At 32.5% G+C, this 24,128-nt stretch overlaps 2 protein-coding genes across 5 annotated transcripts; one reads left to right on the top strand and one right to left on the bottom strand.

The window, feature by feature from the left end:
* Positions 1–1,431: 1,431 nt before the first annotated feature.
* LOC140826547 (serine/arginine-rich splicing factor SR34A-like) lies at positions 1,432–6,311 on the bottom strand. Of its 2 annotated transcripts, XM_073188945.1 has the most exons (15): positions 6,204–6,311; positions 6,051–6,109; positions 4,702–4,970; positions 4,457–4,576; positions 3,758–3,823; positions 3,503–3,577; positions 3,259–3,382; positions 3,102–3,148; positions 2,959–3,016; positions 2,648–2,697; positions 2,504–2,560; positions 2,112–2,191; positions 1,971–2,030; positions 1,789–1,837; positions 1,432–1,666 (listed from the first exon to the last, which is right to left on the bottom strand). In XM_073188945.1, exons 4-15 carry the CDS (start codon positions 4,541–4,543, stop codon positions 1,646–1,648), a joined length of 774 nt encoding a protein of 257 aa, XP_073045046.1. In that variant the 5' UTR covers positions 4,544–4,576; positions 4,702–4,970; positions 6,051–6,109; positions 6,204–6,311; the 3' UTR covers positions 1,432–1,645. The 2 variants fall into 2 exon arrangements, with proteins under 2 accessions (XP_073045046.1, XP_073045037.1); XM_073188936.1 differs by lacking the exon at positions 4,702–4,970.
* A 13,571-nt stretch (positions 6,312–19,882) lies between these two features.
* On the top strand, positions 19,883–23,901 carry LOC140826529 (polyadenylate-binding protein-interacting protein 12-like). 3 transcript variants are annotated; one of them, XM_073188916.1, is made up of 12 exons: positions 19,883–20,085; positions 20,217–20,792; positions 21,087–21,197; positions 21,291–21,335; positions 21,439–21,511; positions 21,602–21,714; positions 21,804–21,863; positions 21,946–21,993; positions 22,077–22,145; positions 23,236–23,297; positions 23,396–23,475; positions 23,524–23,901. In XM_073188916.1, exons 2-11 carry the CDS (start codon positions 20,292–20,294, stop codon positions 23,451–23,453), a joined length of 1,140 nt encoding a protein of 379 aa, XP_073045017.1. In that variant the 5' UTR covers positions 19,883–20,085; positions 20,217–20,291; the 3' UTR covers positions 23,454–23,475; positions 23,524–23,901. The 3 variants fall into 3 exon arrangements, with proteins under 3 accessions (XP_073045017.1, XP_073045025.1, XP_073045010.1); XM_073188924.1 differs by having other exon boundaries at positions 23,520–23,901; XM_073188909.1 differs by having other exon boundaries at positions 19,884–20,085; positions 23,396–23,491; positions 23,528–23,901.
* The last annotated feature ends 227 nt before the right edge of the window (positions 23,902–24,128 follow it).

Raw genomic sequence — 24,128 nt, 5'->3', positions numbered from 1 at the left:
ATCGAGATTCGCAACGCTTGGTAAACGAAGTCAGATTAATTCACATTTGGCACGAACACGTGCCTGGCACGCCCGCAAATTTCGCGACAAACACACAGCAACACCAGAGTATATATTACATGATTTGTCCTTCATTTTTATTGTTTGATTTGTATAGAAAACAACAAGAAATGCAGGAGGAATGTGGAGTTATAATTTATTTAGCACTAAGATTATAAGTTTGAGACCATTTTCGGGTTCAATATTCAACTATAAAAATCTTCTCTCAAAACTAAAAACAAAAAGATGTCAAAGTCCACTTTTTTTTTAAAACAATTTATATCTAAGACCATCTCCAATTATGATAGCACCAATATGGTATTATGATTGTTGTTCCAATCGAGCATTATTTTTAACTTTGGATTGTGCAACATAATTTTTTTTATATATATGTTTTTGTTTTAGTTTTATTATTTTATATTTTAATCAAATAATAAATTTTATATTTTTGTTGTAATTTAAAAAATATTATATTTATTTTACTTGAAATTTTGTAAATATTAATTATAAAAATTAATATTTTGAATTAATAATTAACTATAAAACATATAAATTTTACAAATAACTCAGTTAAATTACTAATGCGTTAAAAATGTATAAATTACATATAAATTACTAATGCATTAAAAATGTATAATATTTTGATATTTAATTATCATCATATTATTAAATTGTAAATAGTTACAAGGAAACAAAAATTTCAATGTTGAACAAAAATATCTTGGGAATATTCTATTGTAATGTAGATCATTTCTTTTTTTCTTTTTTTTTTTATTACAACACACGCAGGAAGGGGATCGAACTCGGGGAACCAGCTAATCCGACGGGAGATGAAATCATTGGGTTAGTACAATGAGTTGAAGATGATCTATATATTTTCTTTTTCTTTTTATTAAGATTATTTTATTTGACAAGATTCCGAGACCGTTGGTAAATATTGATAAGTAATTTGCTGTAAAACTTACATCAAAACATGTTCTTTTTAAGATAAGTGGTTTCCTATTCCATGGTTGAAAGAATTGATGGAGAAGAAAATATAAGATAGTAAATGAAGTACACACACACACACACACACACACACAAAACACATAATTATCATATTGAACATATAAAAATCACAAAAACGTAAAACGAATGAGTCACATACCTCGCATCCTTCGCTTAATTGTTGATCTACAAATTTGTATATTCTTCGGAAAATCACCAAAATTATGTATAAAACCGTAATATAATATAAACTAATTTTTGTCCCAAATTTTACAAATTCTTGTTATTTTTCTCATAAGTAATTTTCGACACTCGATTTTACAAAAAATTAACACTAAATAATTGCAAAAATTGTGGCACCTTTTTTTTAAATCATTTTATATCTTTTTATCTACTGGTGCAAGGTAACAGTAAGAATGTACCCAAAACTTAGTTAGAGAGTCGAACACACCATTTCAAAAGTCAAAGAGTTATGATCAGATCCACAATGACAAAAATTAACATACCAAGTTCAAAATCTAAGTATTAATCTATAACACTTAAAAAAGTTGCATCTGTCACGCTGGAAGAATTCCTTGAGGCAAAGGCTATGTCAAGTTTGCTCTGGTTCAATCAGAAATCAAGTACTGCCTGACCTAGCCTGCAACAAAACCATTAGCATAAACCTTGAAAACAAATTCTTCAAAGACATGTAACATACTGAAGTTCTTATATCTTTATTAATTTCCTTATCGATTATTTTAGTTTCACGAGGTGTGTTACCTGGCGAGGGGATGCAGACCTTGATCTCGACCTTGATTGTGACTTCAGCCTGCACATTTAGGCAAAGAGCAAAAAATTGTCCCAGATGGTCCATCACGTTTAACAATAGAGGAAAAGTGTGACAAGACTGCGGAGTAAATTTCATAAAATCACCGCAATAGTGATAAATTTGATCCTTGTACCTGGAAGGTTTCACAGGAGATGCAGATGGTGATCTCGAAGCAGATTTCTCCAGGGATTTGCTGCATACAGAAGAGTCCAGTGACTGGTACAATTCGTGTGCCTAGAGTTCAAAATAATAACATACATGGTGCAAGAATTACCTCCTCTTCCTCCGGGGGCTTCTGCTTCTACTGAGACTCCTACTTCGGCTTCTTGCTGGACTACCCTTGTATTCCTTTACCTAGATCAATGGTGAATTCAAACACACGCCAAAAATAAAGAATTAGAGCTAAGCAGTTTTAGCATCATTATGGCATTTACAAAGAAATTCCAATTCAACTTATTCTTTAAAAGCAAGTGGTTGAATTCGTTTATTTCGTCATATGTTACACTTTAAAATCCAAGCAAGTTTGCAAACATGAGCGAGAAGTGAGATGTGGTATATTAAAAATTTGAAGGTCAACCACAATTTTTTTAAAAAAATTTGGAAGTATAAAAGTATAAAAACAAAAAACCAAGAGATGGGAAAGGATAGATCGAATAAAGACGATACCCGAATATAACTTCTAGTCCAAGGATTTTTGAACTCAGTGTCATCAAGTTTCCGAACCTGATTGATCAAAAGCTTCGAATGTTATCCAAAGGGAAACAGCAAAAGCACAAGCAACACCACAACAAATGTCTACCATTTACTTACAGCATATTTCAAGTCTTCATAATTAGTATAATCAACCAGGCCATAAGTTCCTGTTCGAATAGAAGATTTCGGGGCCAAAAAGAAAATTCAGGAGTGGCAACTGATTCAGACAACAAATGTGCAAAAGTTGACGGTCATTAATGACCAAAAGGTCAACTCAATATCCAATAAACCTCCAAATCATGAATCGGAGAAGGAAAAAATGAGTGACAAAAAACAAGTGCATGGCTTGTAACGATCTATAAATTATTAAATTACAAGCACAAAAGCAAACAACCATATATAAAATTACAAAGATGAAAATGCAACACCTTCACCGTCACGATAAACTTCAGCAAAACAGACATCCCCTGCTTTTCTCATGTGATCCTGATATGTTACAAACGTAAATAACACAACAGCTGCCAAGACATTAAAACTTATAGCTTATGAAATTAGGTAATAATCAACCGACCTTCAAATCTTGCCAGGAGGCCGAAGAAGGAAGTCCCCGAATAATAACTTCAGCATAAAATCACAACCATACAAAAGGAGCGAATGAAATTAAGACAGAAAGCAAATATTAAAGTGCAGCTAAGCTCAAAAGCACTTCAAATATATTTGGGCAGCACCTCGATAATCTGAATGGCGGGAAACTCCGTATCGACTTCCACCCCCATTGGCATTGGCCCCACGATAAGCACCGCGACGATCACTTGAAGAGGGAGGTCCTCTACCACCATGTGCAAGCTCAACCTAAATCGAGTGGTAAAAGATCTTTAGGTAGAAAAGATGGGGACGGTCCTAACAACATTCGTACAACCAAAAAAAAAGTCTAGTAAGAAAGCACATCAAACTGTAGTTGGCTGAACTCACTCTTAAACGACAACCATCAAAGTCATAGCCATCTCTTCCCCTGATAGCATCTTCTGCATCCCGCGAATTCTCAAACTAAACAAAGAAAAGATAAAATTTGTCAGATAACAATTTATATCGTTAAGTTACATAAAAATAAATAAAAAACATGATAGCATGAGGGCACATAGTGCGCCTGCTTCATGTATTTGTTCATATAATGTTAAAATTTTTATTGTATCATTGAAAACTATAATGCATTAATGTGAAAACTACCTCCACAAAGCAATAACAAGGAGGACGAGGTGGAATCTTCAATTCAATATCCAATATGCGACCATACTGCAGGAGAAGAATAGGGAACAACAAAGCAATGATAACAAGTGCACAATTCAGCAAACAATAATAGAAAATCACACAGCTCCAAGTTAAGACCATCAAACAGAAAATAACATGCATTATAAAGTCACATACTACCAATGGGCATCTCCAAAAACGTTTTCTAGAAACACAAGATAGATTCACAAAAGGAAGATGATATTGAGCTTCAATTTTATTGCCTTCATAATCACCAACCCTCAACATTTAAATATCACATCACAAAAAGAAGATGAGAAATCATAAACAATTCCACATGACAGGCAGGTGACGTATATAGGAATATTGCAGTCAAAAATATTGAGAGATATTATTGACGAAGAATCTAAATACATCACAGTTTAAAAAAATTTCTGACAGATATTTCACAGATAAAGTGAATGTGGGAAGTTTGCCAATGGGCCCCGGGGGGATGTGGTTTTGCAAGTTGGGCGGCATAAAGAGTTAAAAACTTTCCTTGATGAAAATGATAAAGTGAACCTGGATCTTGACTGTGAAAAAGAAGAATAAAACCAGAGGTAATTGGACCCATAAACGAGTGTGAAAAACCCAATAATACAGAGGCAAAGAAAGGAGATAAGCGATATTTAATCAAACCTTGTAAAATATGTCTTCAACCTCCGATTCTCTAATATCAGCAGGAAGGTTGCCAACATAAATCATGCGAGAGTACCTACCACTCATCTTTGGTCCTTGTGGAAAACGTTAAAACAAATGCTGCAGATACAAATTAATTATAAATGGGACACCAATCTGAAGGAAAAATATGGTGATAGATAAAATAATATAAATTCTTTCATAAATGATAGAAATTTGACAAATAATAAACTTATGTAGCAGACCAAGAGAACAATCCTTGAAGTGTGGTGCTCCACAAGCTGCATTGCTCATGTGCTCCAAGATGATCCAAAGTTAGGGTTAATTTGAATTAATATATGATCTCATCATCCACTCTAAATTTTTGTATATGAATAGCTCTTCAAAAAGCAAGCAACAACTTCCAAAATCCAATTATACTAAGATATGAAAAACTCCACACTGATTTCTCCCACTCCCTGCCTACACCTCTATGTATGATAGCAACCCTCACATTTGTCCATGCTCTTGACATCTATCACAAACAAAGCATATGAGTCATGAGATAAGGCAATTTCCAAATATTCACTCACATATTCACCAAACTCATATTTCTTTCAAATTGCGGAGTAAATTGATGCTGGGAATTATTCAAAATGTCAGGGACCCAAATATAGGTAGACATTTTTGGCATTTTTTATACAGATGATAAATTTACATAATTATAGGATAGCTTAACAAATAAATTTTGACCAGAAAAATTGCACATGGCCGGACCTATGGTCCAGAACCACATTTGCTAGGTTGCCTTGCAAGCAAGCCAGAAAATACCGGATCAAAATTTGGCATCTACACCTTGCCATCAACACATAAATAGATGAGCAAAAAAACCTTCATTAAGTTGATTTGTGTAGGAAAAATTTACCGTGATATAATGACATTGTTCATTCTTCAGATATTTGGTATTGTTTCAATTCTATCATACATAGGTTTTTCTGTAGCACTAGCTTTAAAGAAAAATTGATGGAAGATTTGAGCTACTTGAGGTTGAACCCTAGCCATGAACTCAATTGAGGCTCTATAAAAGCTCAGGAGTTGGAGATTGATATAATATGATTCAACTAAATTGATCTTGAATCTAAAATATTTTTGACAGCAGCAGTTTCATGCTAGCAAGACATATTTTTTTTCTATTTGAAACAGTTCAATTAGAAACAAAAATGCGGTTCAATAAGCAGAAGACGAAGGTATACGGAAATTTCTAAAAATCGTAGCCTCCATGTTATAGAACTTAGTCCTAATCTCCCCATCTCCTAAAAGGTTATCACCAAAAAAGTGATCGCCTGTCATTAAATGGTGTGAGATATCTGGTCTGAAAACTTAAAACTTTCTTTTTTTCTTTTTCCTCCTTAAAACCCAGATCTAGGGTAACTGAGGGATTGAAATGGACAAGTTTACGCCTATTTAATTCACACTAATTTCAGAGCTTCGAATCCAAAATGAATAAAAAACCGAATTCCAGTAAAAATTACTACTTGTAAACCGACTAATTTAGCCCAAAACTCGTCCAACACAACGCAGTTATGAAAACCAATTTATATCCCGCATAACCTACCTTTCTTCGAGCACCCGGCGCCTCGTCACACAAGCGTTCCTTCAACTTTGAGATCAATACTGAAACACAATCATTTATAAAAATCAGTAAACATAACCGAGTTGTAGACATAGAACATTCAGCATTCTTCAATTGAGAGGACTTGATACGTACTCCACAGTCGCGGCGCTTCGATAAATGTTTTCAAACTCAACTCTGATTTTGAAGTTTGAACCTTTTCGGGGGTTAGGGCTAGACATGCGACATTGTTATTAATATATTTATTTTTTTATTTTTTTTCTTAAAAAAATTAGGCAAAAATTTGTGTAAGACGGTTTCACGGGTCGTATTTGTGAGACGGATCTCTTATTTGGATCACCTATGAAAAAAGTATTACTTTTTATGCTAAGAGTATTACTTTTTATTGTGAATATCAGAATATGGATAGGTTGATCCGTCTCACAAATTATGATCCGTGAGACGATCTCACATGAGACTCACTCAAAAAATTATAATAAAAAACTCTTGAGTGGAAAAAGAACAAAAACTGCTCCTCTAACCTTTTACTATTTTTTGCTATAAAAAATAATCATTAACATAAAAAAAGATAAAGTTTCCAAATCTTGTCGAATATCATAACAAAATCACAAATTTTTTTAAAAAAAAATTATTTTTATATAATATACAACGTATAATATTCATATATCATATTACACACGCGTTAATTGGGTGTGTGCATCTACAACAATTTGGAGAGAATGTTCACAAGTTTTGGGTGGAATATTGTTTTGGTAAGATGAATAATCTTGGTTGTTTCTAAGCTCCAAGAATTCTATATGGTAGCATAGTTTTGTAATCCAATGGTTCAACCGAAGTCTTATGGCGTAAGAACTAATATTGGGTTGAAAATTGTGTTCATGATCTCGTTTGGTTTATATTTATAGGTCACGTTATTCTACATACGTCACACGTGAGCGTAATTCGCCGATATATAAAGATTAAGACTTTTAATAGTCCGATTTTGTGATACCAATTAGTTTTTTGCAGAAATATTCTATTCATTTAGATAAATAATCTTTTTCATAATAACTACGATATCTAATTCATTTAAAAAATTCAAATATTCATATATCATCTCTATAGGTCACATATTTAATATACATCATCCTCGTCTAAATAATAATTAAAAAAATTAATAAAATTTTATGAATCAATTCAATCTATTAATTATCATGATTCATATATATAATATCATTATTTTACTCATACAACGTGTGTGTAGTTCGCTAGTTGTTATTATTTGAAAAAATTGTCTTTTTCATCCACCCTCTTCTCGAAAATCAGAAGATACATAATTAATATTAAAAGTTTGATGATATATAATGACCAAAATAACAAAAATCAAACATACATGACAAGAAAAATAATTTTTTTAATAAGACAAAGAAAATATATTAAATCTCCACACCCAAAGTTAAGTTTGCATTCAGTCCTATCAGAAAATAAATATATTTTATGATCCAAAAAAAAAAATATTTCAGCACTCTTTGGACCCAAATGTCGTTTCTAGGATAAAAATATGGTACAGCATAATGAAAATATGGTACTAATATATGATATTTGAATACCAATTATTTCAAAGTTGATATAAAAGATAATATTTTGATTACAAAATTGGAACAAATTTATTAATATCAATATTTGTCACACATATTTGAGTACTCGGATATCATATATCAGTATCATCTATGAAACAGTTAAAACTAAAATATCATATCTTCAGTATCATATTTTTAGTGTTTTGTACCAATTTTCATCCATGAAAAGACTAACATGTCATTAATACCAATATATGTACAAAAAAATCATATATAAGTACTAAATCTGAAATAGTTTGTGCTCAAATGTCATTTATTAAAACATATTTTCCACGTATTGTACATATTTTCATCCAAAAATACAAATGTATCATTAATATCAGTACTTTTTATAAATATTTGGGGACTCAAAAATCATATATTAGTATCATATCTGAAATAATTGTTACTCAGATATCATATATTAGTATAATATTTTCAATATTTGTTTAATTAATTTTCATTCGAGAAAAAACATGTGGACCCAAAAATGCAATAATATTTTTTTGTAGATCATAAATGCGAAAATATACCTTTTCTAAAATGGAAAAAATACAAACTTAAGTTTGAACGTAAGGAGTTAAAGCAAATTTATCCTTGATAATATTCAGGCATTTGTCGATATATTAATATCAACTATGATATATCCACAAATACTTGTACTCTTTAAAAGTATACGTGAAAACTATTTGTTTATTTTCTAGTTGTTTATTTTTTTTAAGAAATTTCATTAATCATGCGAAGTATGACAACGATAATCTAAATGTTCAATAAGACGGAGTTTCAAAATAAAACCGAAAGACTAACATAAAAACAAAGAGCTCTAACAAAAACATGAGCTACCACATTTGCTTATCTACAAGACAACCCAACCAAGAGTGAGGTTCCTTGACACAAAAAGATAATTGCATTGGTATACTATAGATCCAAACTCAGTTGAGTCGTTGGTGGAAGATCTGATAACTTCAGTACTATTTTTTGCATCAAACTCAGAAATCCCATTAGCAAGGTCCAAATCTTTAATCCCGGTGATAGATTTGAGTAATACAAAAGCTTTGCATTCTTTCATATCCAGATATTTCAGACATTTTTGTACTTGACATGCCATGAACTCTCCATTTTCATCGTGCATAACACAGCGAAACCCTCGTAGACTCCAGCTGCCATCTATGTGTGGATCTATACTAGATTCGACTAATAACTCAACCTATGTAATCTACATTTTTAATAGTTTATTTTTGTATGCTCATGTAAAAACAAACGTTGTAACATGAGGTGTTCATTAAATTTTCTAGATTGACATCATTGAACAAGAAACTTCATTATATGTGATGATACTTTCTTTCTTTTTTTTTTTTTAAGGAAATGTGCTGATAATTGTTATAAAATATTTAGTTAATTTATTTTCACTCTCAAAGCATGAAAAAAATTGTAACGGTTAGAATTCGAAATTGGGGGTGCATCTTTGTTTGTTTTTTAGATGCTCACGTCCCTTCCAGACTTTGCCTAAAACTTTTATGGCTTGTAGGTTGGGGATCAATTAATAATTGCTGGTAATGGTGGCAAGAATATGACCATTCCATTGCCACATATATATATTGTGCAATTAATTTTTCAAGGTTGCAATTAATTTTTCAAGGTTTGATGCGTGACAAGTGGGCCCATGTGAGAGGTCCTATTTCTTCAACTTTTATCATTGTATTTCCTACTCTAAAGCATCAATTAAGTTAAACAAAAATTTATGTGAGACGATGTTAAAGATCATATTTTGTGAGATAGATATCTTATTTGGGTCATTCATGAAAAAGTATTATTTTTTATGCTAAGAGTATTAGTTTTTATTGTGAATATCGGTAAGTTGACTCGTCTCACATATAAAGATTCGTGAGACTGTCTTACAAGATACCTACTAATTAAATTAAGAGATACGAAGAAACTAAACAAATCATAGTTTAATAAAATCTCCTTTGGCTGACATGAATAGCTTCCTTATTCGATTAGGAATATTATTACAATCAGAAAAGCATGGTTAAATACTCACCTAACCCTCTGGGACATGTACATTTTGACTAGAAATGACACATATTATTCTACGATGTGATAAAATATTACCTATTAGATCAACAAAATATATTTCAACTTTCTTGAAAATACGAAAAACTCACGTAATATAATAACATTGAAATAAAAAACCTCGAGATAATATAAAAATACCCAAATCGCATCACAGAGAATGCGTGGAGATTGGTAAGTTTTTCAAGGGAAATACACCTATTATCTCGCCTTCCACGGAAAATCAATTTGATATTTTCTAGAAGATAATTTATTATATTTTATTTGTCAACAATCATTGGTGTACGAGAAAGATCTGTTTTTTTTTTAAACGTAAAATCAACTTGAGCTCAATCATTGTGTAGATATCTTATCCATCGTAGATCATGGATTCGAATGCATGAAATTGGCCTTCAGTCTTTAGCCATCGATTTTTTTTTTGTGTTCAGTCATTGTGTACTGTTTTAGTACCACATTTCCATATGAAGCGTACCACATTTTCACATGAAGTGTACCACATTTTGTTTGACATAATACCACAATTTTGTGGGTAGGGAGTGAACCCAAAGAAATATTTTGATTGGGGATTTTTCACCAACTTCTCCTATCGTATGTATGTTAATTCTTTTGTGAGTGGGTCTCATGTGAGACCGTCTCACGGATCTTAATCTGTGAGACGGGTCAACCCTACCCATATTCACAATAAAAAGTAATACTATTTCATGGATGACCCAAATAAGATATCTGTCTCATATAAATACGACTCGTGAGACCGTCTCACACAAGTTTTTACCTTCTTTTGTTAATGACTTATTGCCAACCCTTAATTATGATGATTTTAAGATCATCGTGGCGTGAATATTTTGCCAATTTCATTCCTTTACATAAATTAGAGAAATTGTATATTTACAAACACGGTTATACATTGTTTTTGAGATTACAAAGTTACACCAAATATAATTTTGAAATTAAAGTGCATTTGAGATAGTTCGATAATCTCAAAAACAACGGACAACTATTTGTATAACACTGGTTGTACATGTAACATAACTCCGGAAATAATACATGTTTATCCGATTTCTTTTTAACTTGGTGTTGTTTTGAAATTTATGAGTTTAATTGGACTGGGACATCCTGATTTGCGCACATGCGAATTGCTAATGTATATATATAAAAAAAAGCATTTTTGTGGTACATTCTCGTCAGGATTCCGATTCCCTTGTTACCCTATGGAAAAGAGACAAAAATGATTTATATTAATATTATATTAATAAATTATATAAAATTTTTTAATAATAATAATAATAATACAAAAAAGTCACGCAAAATGCCAAAGACACGTGGCAGATGACAGTGGCTTTTGCGGAAAATAGAATTCATGTCAAATGCCGACGGGATTCTTTCGAGGCTCATCCAATTCCATGTCCTTCCCCTCGCTCACTCACACACACACACACACACTATATATATATATATATATATATATATATATATATATATATTTTTTTTTTTTAAATGTTCGTGCGACACTAACGACGGACAATCTGACATCGTTCGATTTGTATGCACAAATTTACGGGTGCAAATATAAATTAAAGAAAAAATGATTCTATCGAAAATAAAGATAAATCTTTAATCATAAACTCAATTTCATATTCAATTTTTATGTTATCAAATTGTATTTTTCACTTTCTGATTCACGAGATTTTTGATTCACGATTTTTTTTTTAATTCACTCCCATTTCATATTTTATCTCAATTCTCCTTTAATTTAATTTAATTTCCATTTTTTTTAATTTCCTCCATTACATCATTTCTTCTCTTCCTCAATAATTTCTTATGTAAATCTCTGACTCATCTCCATCGATTTTCATGACATAGTTATTGTTATTTGATAGAACAATGGCATTAATTAAATCTAAGTTGGTATATAGTCTACATGAATTTGTGATACTAGCTAGATCTTCGATTGTGGGTTACATTTTGATACAAAACGTGGTACTTTATAAGCTAAATTGTGGTACAGTGAACACGAACATGTGATACATCTTAACGTATACAATGACAATATCATCTCATGTATATCATTTGTCACAAACGTAAGATATCATAACACTTATATTAAAAAGATTCAAACTAATTTGTACACAACTTCTATGTTTTCCTTGAGAAAAAAGTTGATGATAAAAATATTTGAATTGTGGCAACAAGACATCACAAGGTAATAAAATAATTATAGATCGTGTGGTAATTTATGATAAGTGATGAAACTAAAACTTAGTTTATGTAGTAGCCCGAATTCCAAATTGGGTAATTAACGGAGTATTGGTGATTAAGAAGGTTTAAGGTGTAATTTTGACCGAGTCATGATCGGACGGACCGAAGATGGTTCGGAAGCACCGAAGAGTTCGTAAGGTCCGAAGTGGGTTCGGTGGATCCGACCATTGGGTGTCAAGAGTTGATCGACACGTGGGAGTTCGGACGTTCCGAAGTGTAGGTTCGGTGGATCCGATCATGAGGTGTCAAGAGCAGCTGGACACGTACATGTTCGGACGGTCCGAAGTGTATGATCGGAGGATCCGATCATGAGCTGTCAAGAGCCAATGGACACGTAGCGTTCGGACGTTCCGAAGTGGTGTTCGGAGGATCCGAACATGGCCTATAAATAGTGCTCGGATTTCCTCATTTTGGTTATTCATTTGTTGAGTTGTGGCTCTTCTTTGAGAGGTTTTGGAAGGTTTTTAGGGTTAGTGGTTGGTCGAGCGATAGCCAGGAGCTGCCAGGATTGGTAGTGTAGCGACGCAGGAGTTTCGAGGCAATCGACATCAAAGGGCTGTCGACGGACGAAGGTAAACCCTAAACCTTTGGTAGTACTAGGGAGTACTGGTTTTGCTAGTCGAGCATGGTAGTATTGATTGAGTATGCTTTTGATGCGTAGGCTTGTGCTAGACCTGATTAGCGGTGTTGCGTAAGGCTAGGCTTGCTGTGATAGAGGTACGAAAGTACTATCCGAGATATCCTGGTTGAGTATACATTCATATATGTGTTGCATGATTATGTGGTGCATTGATATATGTCATATGATGCATGCTATTATGTCACGTTTATTACTGCACATTGCATTTCATGTTGAGCCGTATTCTCCTTTGAGATAGCCTTTACTGTTGAGCTGTATCTCTTTCGAGATAAGCTATATCTTGGGGCCGCTCAGCCCTGTCTTGTGGACGCATGGACACCGAGAGTACACAGTGGCCGACGGGTCGGGAGGGCTTCGGTGGTCCGGGACATTTTAGGTCCACGTCTGTCTTGTAGTGGATGCAGTGACCCAGAGGTGTACCGCGCGGCACTATCCACTTGGCGCCTCTAGACTGAGCATTGTTGAGATCCTTTTGTGACTCCTGTTTCTTGACTACCCCGGTATCATGATCATAGCATGTGCATTTCATATAGGTCTGTATACTCATACTTTTGTACTGGGCGTTCTTATCGCTCACGTCCTCGGTTTTGTTTATTCTTGGACACCCCATTCCCACGGGGCAGGCATCAGGTTGGACAGCTCAGGAGGAGCAGGAGGAGGACGTTGAGTAGCTGGTTGGTTTAGTTTATCGATATTGTTTTGATTCGATATGGTTGTATTGGATATTTTATTTTGAGTTGTTCTAGACTTCGATTGGGTTGTATATCTATCATTTGTGGTATTTCCGCTGTTATCTCTGATTATTGTTAATTAGGTTGATTGCATGCTTAGTTCTTGATTAGTAGGTGATTCTGGAACGGGTCACTACAGTTTATATCTTATTTCATATAATACATGATATAGTTATTGTGATTTGATAGAATAATGATATTAATTAAATCTAAGTTGTTATATAATCTACATGAATTTGTGGTACTAGATCTTCGATAGCGTGGTATACTTTGAGGCAAAACGTGATACTTTATTAGCTAGATTTGGGTTTAGATTTTTTTCCGTTTAAAATAAAAAATAATATTTACTCAGGGAGGTGAAAATATGATAGTATCTCATTAGAAAGTGTTAAAATATAATTACTAGGGAATGAACTTAAAAAAAATTAATTAATTTTGGGTATTTTTCCCCAATTTACCGTACAAATAATGGGCCTAGGGCTGCAAACGAACCGAACATGTTCGCGAGTTTTTCGAGCCGGCTCGATAAATATTCGATTCGTATTCGAACTTATCGAATTTGAGCCGAACTCGAACACGTTCGAACTTTTTTTCGAGCCGAAATCGAGCCCAAATTATTTTGTTCGATAGCTCGCGAATAGTTCGCGAGCCTTAATATTTTATTAATATAATATAATTATATATATATATATATATATATATATATATATATATATATATATATATATATATATATATACATTTCGAATATTTCGAGCATTTCGAGCTTTCAAACCTTAATATCCGAGCAATAATTCGAATAGTTCACGAATATATTCGAATATTTCGAGCCGAACTCGAACTCGAACTTCATTTCGAGCCGAGCTCGAGCCCAAATATTTGAAATTATCGAACTTCGAATCGAGCTCGAACTCGAATATACCTATTTCGAGTCGAATTCGAGCCTGACTTTTTTACTATTATTCAACTCGATTCGATTCGTTTGCACCCCTAAATGGGCCATTGGATTGCAAGTAAGTTTTTTTTTTAAAAATAATTTAATAAGAATAAACTTCCAAATATTTTATAAATTAAACATATATTTCATTATTTTTTTGGAGCACACCAATTTGTCTCATTTACAAGATCAAATATTTAGGCCATGCCTTCATCAACGTGATTGTCTTCGTTTCTATTAGAGGATCATTTTCTCACACTTAAGGAGTAGATAAAGTTTAAAAAAATTTGTTTTGATGTTCAGAACGTTCATTGGCGCCGAATAATTTAAACCATTTATAAGATATTTTATAATAGTTTATTTTCACGTATAAAACGCTGACTTCAACTAAATAGGATATTAAGCGGAGACAACCGTTGTTGTAAATCCCTACGAATGGATATATCTACTTCTTCAATTATCTAATCAAATCTAGAATCAGAAACTATATTTTTTGTATATATCATACTATAGATCTAAAGGAAATTTGCATCGAGAGTTGATCGCTAAAATTTCATAAATCCGGCGAAATGACGATGGTACGACGCCGGTCAGACGGTGGCATCACGACTGTGATGCGGTGGAAAATGGTCAACTTCTGTTAAGGGAGAGAAAGGAAAAAATAATAATGGACAAAACTTGTATATAAAAATTATGTATATAATTCAACTATTGATTACACATATATAAATTTCTCTTCCTGATCTAATCAAAACTCTCCTTTTATCAGGATACTGTTTTTCATTATTCAAAAACTTTAATTATATATTTTCCACACTTGAAAATATCATGCATAATTAAATTATTATCAACTTTTGATAATACAATATATATACACATTCACGCATATACATATATATGTATATTTATGCTTTAAATTAATTAATTTTTATTTAATTACTCAATTAATTATTAATTAATTAACCTATTTTAAACTCTTTTCAAGTGTTCTATGAGAATTTTGCACTCACTAGTCACTGATACTAATTTGTTATTAATTAGTATATTTTAAATTTACTAAATAAATAATTGTGAACTCATTATAATCCTGATCGATAATCAGATAGCAACAATATATCGATGATACAAATCTCATTCACATAATAAACATGAAAAGTTAGAAAGACAAAATTTTCCACTCATCCCTTTTCGGCCGCTCTCAATTTTTGAACCTCTTCACTGAAACAAACATTTTCACTCTCATCAATTAATTAATAGTTAAGCTAAATCTCACAACTTCCATTACATGAAATCAACTCATAAACTTCTTTATAAGCAATTTGTTTGATCTTCATCAAACTAAAGTCGTCATATTCAATTCCTTGAATTTGACAATCTTAAGGAGAACACATAATCTAATACTTGTGTGACCTTGTCCAGGATATATCTAGTCGTTAGTTCACAACTTCATGTGATTCAGAACAATACTGTTTTTATTGAGCGTATCCTCACTAACCCCATTATTTTCATCAACTCTTTGATCAGAAACATCAAAACTCAAGTCTGGTTATACCATTGAAATCATAATAAGAACGTCTAATAGTATCACTATACGATCCTTCGTCCTTAGATCATATACGATTCCTGTAGCCAAAACTCAAAAGCGAATTTCCTAGAAATCTGTTCATTATTATCAAGCAAAGTAAATGAGTAATATATATATATATATATATATATATATATATATATATATATATATATATATTACTCATTTACTTTGCTTGATAATAATGAACAGATTTCTAGGAAATTCGCTTTTGAGTTTTGGCTACAGGAATCGTGTATATATATATATATATATATATATATATATATATATATATATATATATATATATATATATATATATATATATATATATATTCATTGTCAAGGCAAGCAAAGGGCATTTTAGGAATAACATGAATGTTTAAATCAAGGATTCTAATTCGTTAGATTGTAGGTGAGATTAATTGTCAATCTTTAGTATATATATATATATATATTACTCATTTACTTTGCTTGATAATAATGAACAGATTTCTAGGAAATTCGCTTTTGAGTTTTGGCTACAGGAATCGTGTATATATATATATATATATATATATATATATATATATATATATATATATATATATATATTCATTGTCAAGGCAAGCAAAGGGCATTTTAGGAATAACATGAATGTTTAAATCAAGGATTCTAATTCGTTAGATTGTAGGTGAGATTAATTGTCAATCTTTAGTACAACTTAGTCTTTTTATGTGCATGATAAAACGAGTTTAGTAATAACTGAACCAAATATGGGCTTAGGCTCATTGAGAGCACAAATCTCGTTCACATGATGAAATTTGAAAATTTTGAACTGATATATTTTTTGCAACTGCCATTTTTGTGAATTCTTTTACTAAAACAGGCAGTTTCAAACTTCTCACGTAATTATCATTTAAGTTAAATCCATAACTTCCATTATATGAAATCAACTTATAAATTCTTTTATAAGCAATCTGTTTAATCTCCACCAACTATAGTCGTCATATTCAACTCTTTGAATTTGACTCAATGGGAACACATAATCTAATGCTTGTGTGACCCTCAATGGTTCAGGAATACAGCTAACCGTGAATTCACAACTTAATGCGATTCAGAACAACATTTGTTCATATTCGAGCTTACCATAATTAGAGCCATTTTTTCCCATCAACCATTTGATCTAGAATGTCAGAACTCAAGTCTGAATACACTACTCGGATTATGGTAAGAGCATCTAGTAGAATCGTCCCATGATCCCTAAGTATCACTGATAGTGACCGTAAGAACCTTAAGTTATAGTTAACCTACAGTACAATCTCTTTAACTCATATATCCCGATTGAATCTGTAATAATTAGCATATCGAGAATTTCAAATGAATTTGAAAATCATATGGTGTGTCTTTGAGTAATAATATTGACATGGTATGTGCAACTGAGGAAATACATTTTCAAAATGTACATGTCTTACTCTATTCAGAGATTCATTGCATTACTCATCAAATCACATAGGATATTTTCACCCGAAGATGAGTGTTAAATCCTCATCTACAATATACTGACTCCTACATATTTCAAAACTATATCCAACCTCACCACCTAATGATCATCCATGGAGTCGGTAAACGGATCAAAGTACATGCTAGTACGTAGAGCCTCCGCTTTGTTCAGGGTCAAATGACTAATAGTGTACAACCATAACTGCGGACCATTCCATTTAATAAGTGATAACCATTTGAAAAGTCTGAAGGAAGATTGTCCAGTGCATCATCAAATGATCACTCATCTTTATGAATGTACATCTTCATGCCCTTAACAATGAAACATGACGTTTACATCATATATGATAGTCTCAAACTCGAGCGATCTTTATCTTTATTTGCTTAATCAACTAGGAACCGGTTTAGAATATATAATACGCTTCTTAATGAGTTTCATGACATTACGTTGATAGGCAGACTTTATGGTACTTATTTATTGTATATCAAAAATTTTATTTATACAACTTGCATTAGTATACAAATAAAATAAATGTCATAATTAGATAAATACATAAACTAATATTAAAATAAATATAATTTTTACATAAAATTCAATAAATTAAAGCTCAACTCGCAAATTAGCTCATTAGACTTCTACTCTAACAATTTCATCCTTAATTATATAATTATTGTAAATCATTGGTGGGACTATACATATTATAATAGGTGAATAAAAAGATATTAATTTGGGTTGAAATGTTTGGAAAGAGTCTGCTAAAATGTTTAGCAAAAATCTACTGTGAAATATTATTTTCGTTATTTTTGTTTATACAATCCGATATCTTATGTCTTAGGGTCTGACTTGTCACCAATTCAATGATCCTCGGCAAGAAAGATTATGTACCGAAAATTGATGGAATTTTTTATTTTACTTTTTGAAATAAATGAATGTCATGTTATATGTTAGTGATGTCATAATGCACATTAAAAATTTTAAATTATCAAAATAATTTGTGAGACGATTACACGAGTCAATTTTATGACACATATCTCTTATTTATTAGGTCTCCCATTAAAAATGTTACTTTTATGCCAAAAATATTACTTATTATTATTATAAATATAGATATAATTGACATCTCACAAAAATATATTATTAAATTATATAGTGCATTTTTTAATATTTTAAATATAGTTTCTTAAACATAAATATAATTAAATAATTAATTGTAGAATGTGCGGTATATGTTCGTCTTCACAAAAACACATGTGAAATGATTTTACGATCAAATTTTGTGATGTAGATCTTCAACCCGACCCGATCATAAAAAAATATTATTTTTTATGCTACAAAATATTTTTTCACTTTAAATATGAATCGATTTGGCTCATATCACAAAAAAAAAATCCATATGATTACCAAACATTGGCTTGATTTTGGATCATACTTAAAAAAAGCATTCATTAATGGAAAAAAAGAAAATTAGATATAATTAAACACAACATATCATATTCCATCCATAATTTCAAGCAAACCACATAAATCAAACTTTTAAAAACAATTAAATGATGATGCCTACTTGGTAGACATGGGTCCACATGCATTAAACCTTGGAGCATACATAAATGTCATCAATCTGAATAGCACGATCCACGGCGAATTTACCATCCCTATCTATCCTAATAATAATAAAAATTCATGGTAGGTGAATTTTATTTTCATAATAAAAAAGTTTATAATATGAAGACTATATTATATTTCTTTAAAAATTATTATTTTTCTCTGCTTGGAAAATGAGATTGTTACAAATGAATATCCAATTCCAGATTTATATTTCGAGTTGGGCAGAAAATTATTATAATTGAGTCTTGAATTTCAGATTTTGTTCGGAATTACTTAATAATTAATATATATTGGATAAATGAATTTATATTTAAAAATGTATAGTTTCGATGAATAATAATCTATTCTATTTTATTTTAGGTAAAAACTTGTGTGAGACGGTCTCACGGATCGTATTTTGTGAGACAGATCTCTTATATGTGTCATCCACGAAAAATGTTACTTTTTATGCTAAAAGAATGACTTTTTATTGAGAATATCGATAGGGTTGACATGTCTCACAGATAAAAATTCGTGAGATCATCTCACAAGAGACCTACTATCTATTTTATTAAAGTTGAAGACATGATTGAAACCGTCAAAGATACCAAAATATATATATCCATTTTTACCCCTCTCTTATGGACAAATTTACCAAAATTATTTTCTATCAACATTATAATGTAATATCTCACTATTTTTTATAATTATATTTTGATTATTGTATAAAAACACAACGCGTGCGTCGATAGAATAGTTATAACAAAGTGTGACTGTCATGGGCAGGGGTGTTTTTGGGACGTGGTGAACAAAGAAAAGGAAAAAAGTTAAAACGGACGATCCTAAGAAAACACATACTATTTGCTTTATTTTATCTCACTAAAACATCTGTCTTTCTCTCTCTTCATATACATACACAATACACACACCGTATGTGAGAGTAATAGTAGTATTCTACTACTTTTTCATTTTAATTTCTGCGTAATATATCTTCTCCTCTCAGACTCAGTAAAATATTCTGAATACTATAAAACAAATGCTAAATTAAAAAAGTTTTGCTCTGTTTTCTTCCTCTCGTTTGATTTTTGGCTTGGCTCGCGATCTTCTAGTTATTTTGTTCAATGGGCACCGTTTAGACTCATCCATCAGGTAAAAAAAGTGATTTTGTTTTTAAATTTGATTTGTTGAAAAGGGAAAAAAATTGATGGTTTGATCGATGGAAGTAGATAATTAATTTTTGGGTTGGTTTCTTGCTTTTTTGGGTGTTTGTTTTACGGCAGAACCCGTGTAGAATAAATACAAGAGATAAAGGAAAAAAAATTTAGTGGAGAAAATTCTTCCGAAGGGTTTTGATCATGGCGGTGGTGGAAGATGCTGGGATTCAGGTGATGACATCTTCGAATCGGGATGTGGTGCAGCACGGAGACGCTGTGGATCATCAGCAGCAGTCAACGAAAGCCGCCGGTGATTCCCAAAAGTCAACGAAGCCCACCGATCAGAGCTACCATCTGATGCAGCAGAAAATATCCAACGGACATCATCAGCTGCAGAAGCACGCCATCAACTCCAATGGAGTGTCGCTGGAGACGAAAATGAACGGGGATGCTGATGGAGGGGAGGCTTTTAAGAGGGAAATGAGAGATTTAGAGGAAATGCTGTCCAAACTGAACCCGATGGCGGAAGAATTTGTGCCACCATCGCTCGCCGCCTTTAGCAGCGGCGGCCACCATAGGTTGGTGATGGTGCCGCCACATGTTGCTGCGGCGGCTGCAGGGCACTTTGGGTATAGCGCCAACGCCTTTTTATTGCAGCAGCATGCTAACCCGGGAGCTCCGACTGGAAATTCTTTCAGAAGGGTTGGTATTTTATTCCTCAATTTTTTTATCATGTCAAAAGGAGTTTTCAATTGCATCCTTGAAAGGGTTTCTCACCTCTTTTTTTTTTTTTTCGTATTTTAATGTTTCATTGTAATAATCAGGTTATATAATTGTATGTTTCATTATTTGGTTGATGAAGATTAATTTTTAAATTACATTAACTCAATGGTTTGAATGAACATAGTAATCAGTAATAACCTTTCACCATTCTAATCGCGTTTTGTTATAGGCTCAGGGTTTTTTTATTTTGCTCATGATTTTTACTATGTACAGAAGAGAAATGGCTATCCTCAAGGGAAACGGAGGATGAATACCCGAACAAGCATGGCTCAAAGCGATGACGTGATCAGGAGGACTGTGTATGTATCTGACATTGATCATCAGGTAAAGATAGTTTAAATTTTGAGGTCTGTCCGTCTGTGTTATTCTATTACCTCTGACAGTTTATAAGAATAGCATTTCTTGTTTGAAATGCAGGTTACTGAAGAGCAACTTGCAGCTCTTTTCATTAATTGTGGTCAGGTAAGTGCCTGTTAGTAACTATTCCTTAAACTCTGTGGTTTGAATATGCGTTTGCTAAATAGTATATGTTTCAAGTGTTTTTAACGTGCGATTCTCGATGAAGGTGGTGGACTGCCGTGTCTGTGGTGACCCTAATTCGGTTCTCCGTTTTGCGTTTGTCGAATTCACCGATGAAGGTAAGTTGACCAGTTGTTTGGTGAGATATTACAGTAATTATACTAATTAACAGAGTTGTATCATGTTACATTCTCTGGAACAACTTGCAGAAGGGGCTAGAAATGCATTGAGTTTGGCGGGAACTATGCTTGGATATTATCCTGTGAGAGTGCTACCTTCCAAAACTGCAATTGCACCGGTTAATCCGACATTATTACCTAGGGTGAGATTTTGCTTCCTTTTTATGTTACATGTAACACGTGTTTATTGGAGGGAGTAAACACTAACTCCTTTCTGTTATTGTGCCACTAGTCTGAGGATGAAAGGGAGATGTGTGCTAGAACTATTTACTGTACAAACATCGATAAAAAGGTACTTATGGAGTTTACTGTACATTTTACATGTTGATGATAAGTATTTATAGAACATTGACCTATTTGCTTGTTTAATGCAGGTTACTCAAGCTGATGTCAAACTCTTCTTCGAGTCCATTTGTGGTGAGGTATGTCCCTACCCATTAGATAAATTGAAATTAACTATTTTCTCAATAATTTACCATCCAATGGATTGCATTCTTTGATCCAGGTTCATCGATTGAGGTTGCTTGGTGACTTTCATCACTCTACTCGTATAGCTTTCGTGGAGTTTATTATGGTAAGAAACACTTGTTTCAAGATCTTGTTGGTTAGTTTTAACATATGAGTTTTGATAAGTCTTGGGTGCTAATCTTTTCCTTGTGGAGAGATCTACACTAGAAAATGATCTCTTGTGAAATATTGGGATGATAATTTAGCCACACTCAATGGAAGATTTTCTACATTAACAGAACTTTTGCCGATTCAAGGGGAAAGGCATCCATTTTTTTTTCCTTTTTTCAGGACATAGATTCCATCCAGTGTGCGCCATTTTAATTTTATGGAAAATGTATTTACTAACATAAATAGCCTCTTTGCATATCAATGAATGTCATTTACAATTATGTCAACTTATTGGAGTTTGTGCTTGAGGTCTTAAGAATATAGGATTTGTGGATTGTTCAGGGGTAAAGAACTGAAGGGTTTATGTAGTTTTCATTTTTATTTAAGAAAAACCTGAGAAGTATTTGATGATTTAATTCCAACTCATTCCTTAGGCACTTCAGATGTTTGTCAATAAATCCTTGTTGTCTTAACTTTTTAATCTTCTGGTGGGCGGCAAGTAAGTTTACCTGATATTGATGATCTTAACTTTCAACTCGATTATCATTAAACTTCACTGTTTTAATTCCATAATTTCATTTTCCCGTAATAGTATCATTTTTCCATTTTGCACATAATTTGGTGGATGAGTTCAAAGAAAGTGCTTTCTTGTTGGTAATACTGTGTTTGAGACCATTTGTTAGCCCCTTTTCTCGATATTTTTCAGTTTTGGTTTTGATTGTTATCTTCGCAGGAAACCTCCAAGTGTTCTGGCATGTTCCTGGGTAGTAGCGTCTTTTTGGGCACTTTTGCTTATTTATTTCTTTCAATATCGAATCTTGATTTATGGTGGAATCCTTGATTTTCTCGTGCAATTAGAGAGTGCTAGTATGCCATTGTTACATTGAAGACTACATGAATGAAAATTTTGCATCACTATGCATGTCCCTTTCATTTTTGGTGGCTTTATAGGAGGGGGATGGTGCGGGTGCGGGACAGATTTTCAGTCTTCTTCTTCTTGTTGCAACTTGAGATGATATTCAACCTAAGCATTTGTCGTTTGGCAGGCTGAAAGTGCAATCGCTGCTCTTAACTGCAGTGGTGCAGTCTTAGGATCTCTGCCCATAAGGTTTGAGTCATTCCCTTTACACCATTTCATTTGTTCCTACTTCCTACTACCGTTTTTTCTTACTGACAAATTGGCCTTATCTTAATATCCTTTTTCAGGGTAAGCCCATCGAAGACCCCCGTACGACCTCGTGCGCCACGCCAGTCCATGCACTAATCTATTCGCTGAGTTTCTGATAAACACGTCTCTCTCTCGCTACATATATATATATATATATATATATATATATATATATATATATATATAAACCCTTTGCATAGACTCCAAAACTTTCTAAAAGTATTTTATGGCATTTATATGTTATTAGTTTTCCCTCTATGGTGGTGTCTTCACCTGCATCGGATACTTATGGTTGTCTGTTAAGCTTTGTAGAGAACGACGACCATTTATTTCAGTAGGCTGTGCCTCAATGTACCTCTATTGTTTCCTGCTTCTGACCTTAAGTCAAAACTAATTTTGCGAATTAATCAATCATCTTTTCATGCTTTGCGCTCTGTTTCTTCTCATTTGTCGAACATCTTATCTGTACCTCCTGGGTTTCTGCTTGTCGTATATCAAGAAATCTTGTCATTTGACTAATTGGTAGGAAATATTTTCTTCATTCTTTTTGACTTTTCCTGGTCTCGTGATGGCTAGCGACTGTTGAATTCAAACGTGTTTTGCGTCGTCACGTTTTTTATTGCAATAATAATAATAATAATACAAGTCGTAGATAAGGATAGCTGATTACTTTTAGTAAATATGAGAAAATTAGCCACATGAATATTTATCACGACTTTCACTTGAATTCAGCTAAATAATACATCATTTTTATAGAGTAATTGTCATTTT

This window comes from Primulina eburnea, chromosome 1, assembly GCF_022965805.1.
Source record: "Primulina eburnea isolate SZY01 chromosome 1, ASM2296580v1, whole genome shotgun sequence".
In the NCBI taxonomy this organism is placed as follows: Eukaryota; Viridiplantae; Streptophyta; class Magnoliopsida; order Lamiales; family Gesneriaceae; genus Primulina; species Primulina eburnea.
The sequence above is the reverse complement of the archived record's forward strand: the minus strand, read 5'-3'. Positions and strand labels throughout refer to the sequence as shown.

Coding starts and splice junctions, on each gene's coding strand:
- LOC140826547 (XM_073188945.1), bottom strand. CDS start 4,543: ATGAGTGGTAGGTACTCTCGCATGATTTATGTTGGCAACCTTCCTGCT. Junction 2,698..2,958: donor AGTTTATCGTGACGGTGAAG/GTGTTGCATTTT, acceptor CTATTCGAACAG/GAACTTATGGCCTGGTTGAT. Junction 2,192..2,503: donor GGACTAGAAGTTATATTCGG/GTATCGTCTTTA, acceptor CCATTGATCTAG/GTAAAGGAATACAAGGGTAG.
- LOC140826529 (XM_073188916.1), top strand. CDS start 20,292: ATGGCGGTGGTGGAAGATGCTGGGATTCAGGTGATGACATCTTCGAAT. Junction 21,512..21,601: donor TGTCGAATTCACCGATGAAG/GTAAGTTGACCA, acceptor AACAACTTGCAG/AAGGGGCTAGAAATGCATTG. Junction 22,146..23,235: donor CTTTCGTGGAGTTTATTATG/GTAAGAAACACT, acceptor GTCGTTTGGCAG/GCTGAAAGTGCAATCGCTGC.